General features: G+C 43.9%; 1 protein-coding gene across 1 annotated transcript; it reads left to right on the top strand.

Annotated features, from left to right (window-relative positions):
• Positions 1 to 246: 246 nt before the first annotated feature.
• Positions 247 to 2,295, top strand: LOC141818281 (protein INCREASED PETAL GROWTH ANISOTROPY 1-like; the record flags this gene model as incomplete). The annotated part of the gene is made up of 5 exons (XM_074705802.1): positions 247 to 585; positions 691 to 1,617; positions 1,714 to 1,845; positions 1,926 to 2,107; positions 2,184 to 2,295. Coding segments are annotated over exons 1-5 (1,692 nt in total), but the record flags the coding sequence as incomplete, so codon positions are not given.
• Between the last annotated feature and the right edge of the window lie 3,357 nt (positions 2,296 to 5,652).

Below are 5,652 nucleotides of genomic sequence, written 5' to 3'. Positions count from 1 at the left end.
CAGAACTCGTCGGCATAGTCAAGTGAAAATTGTACACCAAGCAAATTGGATACGTTAAAAATTCCCACCTTTATTTAAAACCTTTGTTTAGTCAATTTTCTCACCTTTAATTCAAATCTTGCACCCCCAAAAAAATTGCAATAAATAGCATAAAAAGTCGAACTCCGTCCTCACAACATCGAGTATGAAGCAGAGGAGAGCATTGCAATATATAGAAAGCTAAAGCACACGAAGAAGAGAGTTGCCATGGTCGCCGGCAAAGTGAAGGCCGCCATGGGGTTCCACCGCAGCCCCGCCACGCCCAAGGCCGAGGCTACTCGCCAGTCCTCCTCAACCTCTGCATCCCATAAGCTGTCGCCCGGGACCGCGGGGCACCAGGCACCGCCGACTCCGCTTCCGGCCCTCACCCCCAAAACTGCCTCCGCATTCGCTCGCTCCTTCGGCGTTTATTTCCCACGCACCTCTGCTCAGGTGCAGCCCCGTCCGCCTGAGGTCGCCGATTTGCTGCGCCTCGTGGAGGAGCTCCACGAGAGGGAGTCGTGCCTCCGCACCCAGATCCTGGAGCAGAAGCTCCTCCAGGAGACCGTCGCCATCGTCCCCTTCCTAGAGAAGGAAATAGCGGACAAGACGGACGAGCTCGCTCGGGCGCGCCTCCGCATCCAGATCCTGGAGCAGAAGCTCCTCCAGGAGACCGTTGCCATCGTCCCCTTCCTCGAGAAGGAGATAGCGGACAAGACGGACGAGCTCGCTCGGGCTCGCGACCGGATCGAGCATCTAGAGGCGGAGAATTGTACGATGCGCGACGAGATCGCCGGTTTAAGCTCTAAGCTGCGTAGCAGCGAAGAGGAGATCCAACATAGGGAGAAGAAGATTTCAGACCTAGAGGCTGAGTTGGACAAGCTGAGGAAGTTGACTCTGGAGCAAAGCAATCGCGAGTCACAGGCTTTGGTGGAAGGAGCGATCGACGAGCGCTCGTCATCTCAGCAGTTTCAAGGGCTTATCGACGCCTCCGCGAGGTCGAATCTCCTCAGGAACTTGCGAAAAGCTTCCAAATGCGCTGACATTGTTGGTCCAAGTCACGACGACCAAAAATGCGAGAGCAGAAATGAGAAGGCGGATGAAGCGGAAACCAAAAGGGCGCATCGGCAACCTCACAGCCTTGAGAAAGAAGACGTCTTGAAGCCTCGAATTGCTAGAGTTCCAAAACCACCTCCTATGCGTAACATCTCCGCCTCGAAGACATCTTCTTCGTCTTTCCTCTCAGAGACCATATCTGGTGTGGCGATGAGCAAACCCCTCAAATTGGCGGGACTCCCGCCGATTCCACCACCGGCTCCACCTGCGGGTCCCACTCGTAATGACGGAGAGCGACCACCTCCGCCTCCACCTCCACCTCCACCTCCACCTCCTCCCCCGCTGCCGTCGAAGGGGTCCAGGTCGACATCGGCATGTGTGAGGCGAGTGCCGGAGGTGGTGGAATTCTACCATTCCCTGATGCGGCGAGATTCTAAGAAGGAATCGAGCTGCGGAGGCCCTGAAGTAGCCCCCATTTCCGTCGCTTCCAATACACGCAACATGATCGGAGAAATAGAAAACCGTTCTGCCCACCTTCTCGCTGTAAGTCCCTTTGTCCGTTAACCTTCGCCGCCCTTTCCTCTGTAATTGCCCAGGTCCTAGTCCAAATTGACTTAGCTTTTGGTTCTTAATTCACAGATAAAGACAGACGTAGAGACGCAGGGGGACTTCATTAGGTTCTTAATTAATGAAGTTGAGCACGCAGTCTTCACCGACATCGAAGACGTCGTCGCCTTCGTCAAATGGCTCGACGACGAGCTCTCCTTCCTTGTATTCTCTTTTTTACTTCAGCAAATTTTATTGAGCTGTTAATTAGTACGTACTTTTGATGTCATGAACGATGCGGGTAGGTGGACGAGAGAGCAGTGCTGAAGCACTTCGAGTGGCCGGAGCACAAGGCCGACGCAATGCGTGAAGCGGCCTTCGGCTACTGCGACCTCAAGAAGTTAGAGTCCGAGGCGTCGTCTTTTTGGGACGACACTCGGCAGCCCTGTGTTTCCGCTCTTAAGAAGATGCAAGCGCTCCTGGAAAAGTACTCATCTGAACCCCTCTCACTCTACTCCCTTCTGTTGTTAGGGATTACTTGGACGCTGGTTTCCATCTCACAGGTTGGAGCACGGCGCTTACAACCTATCACGTGTTCGAGAGAATGCCACACAGAGATACAAGGGGTTTGGTATTCCTTGGGAATGGATGCAGGACTGCGGATGCGTTTGCCAGGTATCCTACAATCTTTGCTTTATTTTATTTATTTGCTCATTCGCGTGCTCTTGCGTGCTATGTTATCGATCTTTCTGATAAGAAAGGGCAATCGGAAGTTTGTGTCTGGGTCTGGACTATGGAGAAAGGACAGTGTTTGTTATGCCCCTGAGTTCTAGGGCCAATTTGCCAAGCACGCACTCGTGATACATGTGAGCATACGCTCACGTGTATATAGTCGATTGGGTTTGGATGCTTAGCCTTGTTTCTTGTGTACGTGCTTAACCTTGTTTCACGTTAATCAATAAAGCCTTGTGTACGTGCTTGCTTCCTAAGTATGCTTATGACATCCATAACTATCGAGACAAACAGAATGTAGATATCATGGACCTAGAAAAGAAAATGACATGCGGAATGAAGTTAGGAATTCTGAAGAATGCTTGTGAGTCCTAACATGCTTTACAGCAACGCAATTGTACCGATCCTTGGCCCATCCTGAGTCTTTTGTCCTAAAGCTATAATTTGGCTTTGATGGGCTAGTGGTTAAGCCACGGAATGACCATCTTACCCACTTCTCTTTAATTTGTCCATAAATCTATTAAGTTGTGTTTTTTAGAATATTTATTAAATAAGTTGAAATATGATGACATAAATGTTTGACTCATGTTGACAAGAAAAATAGGAGTCATAAATAATGCAAGCAACATAAAAAAAAATGACACTAAAATTCGTCTCATATATGCTAGGTATCACTGAGCTTAATTTAATCTGAAATAAAATTCTAACCTCGAGAGATCACCTCAACTTTGCGAACCTAGAGGTAAAAGAAAGTGGAAGACAAGCATCAAGTGTAAAGTGGGGTAAGAAAACATATCCATGATATACTATCTCATAGTGAAAAATAAAATATTTAGGATGGTAAATGAAAATAATCATCATTAACTCTCATTATATCTCTTTCATTTCCATTAAATAGGTTCACTTTTTTTCTTTTTACAACACTTATGTTTTTCTTTAAATTTTATTTCATCTATTATATATAAGATGGAGGATAGAGAATCAACAATTCACCAAGTAATAATGCATCATATGTAAAACATAGGATGTAGATAGTATGTAGGATGTATGTGCATTGCACGTTTGTTTGATAACCTTGATACATAAGGTGAAACTCTCAGGGAAGGAAAATATGTATTAAAAAAAATTCTCTACATGTGGAAAGTTATTCTGGATTAATTTTCAAGAAATTTTTTAAGTGTGTATTTCCTATGTAGAAATTATTATTATATTCGGCCAATATTAAATAAGATTGGATAAAATTGATTTTGGTTTTTTATTTTTAAAATGAAAAACCAAATATAAAGAATCCGACGGTTGCGATTTAATCTAGAGATCTAGATTAATAATCTTTCTAAAAATCTAGAATTGGTTTAAAAATCAGAAAAATTCTAGAAAAAGATTTGGGCTTGGTCTTTGGTTTAAGGCTATAAATGAGAGGCAATAAGGGGCAGAAATAGACAATCAAGAAGGATAGAGAGAAAGCTTTCCGAAAAACAAGTTCTCTCCTCCCTTCTTCTTCTTGCCGCCGGCCCTATCTCTTCTTCCTTCCCTTTCCCTTTTTCCTCCTTCTCCACCGCCACTTCCCTTCATCTCTAAGGTGGCCGAACCTCCTCTTTAAGGTGGTGGCCGGATCTAAGCAAAGAGGCGTGATAGGGTGAAGAAGCTGCGAGAAGAAGAAAAGCGATCCAAGGTTCTTTATACGGAGAATTTGCATCTTTTATTTCTGGAAGTTCGTTGTCTACCCAACGTCCAGGAAGAAGCTAGGAATACAGTGGAAGATTCCGAGGTCATCTAAAGGTTCTGGTAAATTTATTTTTCGCAAGTTTTAATTTTCTAGAACTAGTCGTAGAAATCGTAGAAGATAATTTAGGAATCGGCGATCCTGAAGGATTCTTTGACTTAGTCTTTTGTAGAGTTTGTCAATTAATCTAGGCGGGATAAAATTTTTGTCCTGTGGGGTTCTATGCTTTTCGGAGCGGATAGAATCCGGATCGCAGGACGGAGATCCAGAACGCCAACATCTTGTGTATTCTCTGTGACACGCGGTACAGTTACTGGTGGTATCTCATCTTGCACCATTGGTACTGAAGTGGATGTGTCTCTTCTAATTTCTTCAAGAACAATCTTACTTGTGGGCTTGTGGTTCATTACATAGTCTTCTTCTAAAAATCAGTCATTCATGCTAACGATGACCTTCTGATCTTTAGGACTATAAAACAAACCACCTTTCGTTTTCTAGGATAGCTCACAAACAAGCAAACTTCTGAACGTGGTTCCAACTTATCAGCGTGTCCCTTCAGCACATGTGCTGGACTATCCCAAATCTGAATGTGTACTAGGCTTATACCCAATCAACAATTCTGTGGGAATAGAAGGTACTGATTTAGAAGTTACCAAGTTTAGAATGTACGCCGTCGTTTCCAGAGCATGTCCCCAAAACGAAGTTGGTAATTCTTAATAACTCATCATTGATCTAATTATTTCCATAAGAGCCCTATTCCTTCGCTCTGCCACACCATTCTGTTGGGGTGTACCAGGTGCAGACAATTGGGATTGAATCCCAGCCTCTGATAAGTAACTCCTAAACTCTCCCAAGAGGTATTTTCCACCACGATCAAACCGTAGTGTCTTGATACTTTTATCTTGATGTTTCTCCACATCAGTCTTGTATTCTTTGAACTCATCAAAGCACTTAGACTTATGACACATTAAGTAAATGTATCTATATTTTGAATAGCCATCTATAAAATAGATGAAATATTCGAAACCACCTCTCGCCTGGATAGTCATAGGTCCTCACAAATCAGAATGAACCAATTCTAATATTTCTTTGGCTCTATACCCCTTTGCCTTAAAAGGCCTGTTGGTCATTTTTCCTTCTAAGTAGGATTCGCAGGTTGGAATATTTTCCACCACCAGTGAACCTAAAGGTCCATCGGCTATTAACCTTTGAATTCTACTTAAGTTAATATGACCTAACCTTAGATGCCAAAGATATGTTTGGTTCACTTGCGAAGGTTCTTTTCTCTTATTAAAATTAGAAGATGTGTTATTAATTTCCATTTATTGCATCGTGGGAGTTATTTGATGTCCATCTTCGTATGTCCACACATCCATCTTAACATCCTCATCTCCGCAACTCTCATCTTTTGCTCATGTGCTCGAGTCATAGCCCAACATTCAGCGCCATATAACATGGCAGGTCTAATTGCCGTTTTATAGAACTTTCATTTAAGTTTTAGAGGCACTTTACGATCACATAAAACACCTGATGCTCTCCTCCACTTCAACCATCCTGTTTGTATTCTATGTAAGACA

This window comes from Curcuma longa, unplaced genomic scaffold, assembly GCF_044706935.1.
Source record: "Curcuma longa cultivar G26 ecotype Majalengka, Jawa Barat unplaced genomic scaffold, ITB_CL_G26_1.1 contig_24083, whole genome shotgun sequence".
NCBI lineage: Eukaryota > Viridiplantae > Streptophyta > Magnoliopsida > Zingiberales > Zingiberaceae > Curcuma > Curcuma longa.
Note: the sequence above shows the minus strand (reverse complement) of the source record. Positions and strands in the feature narration are given on the sequence as shown.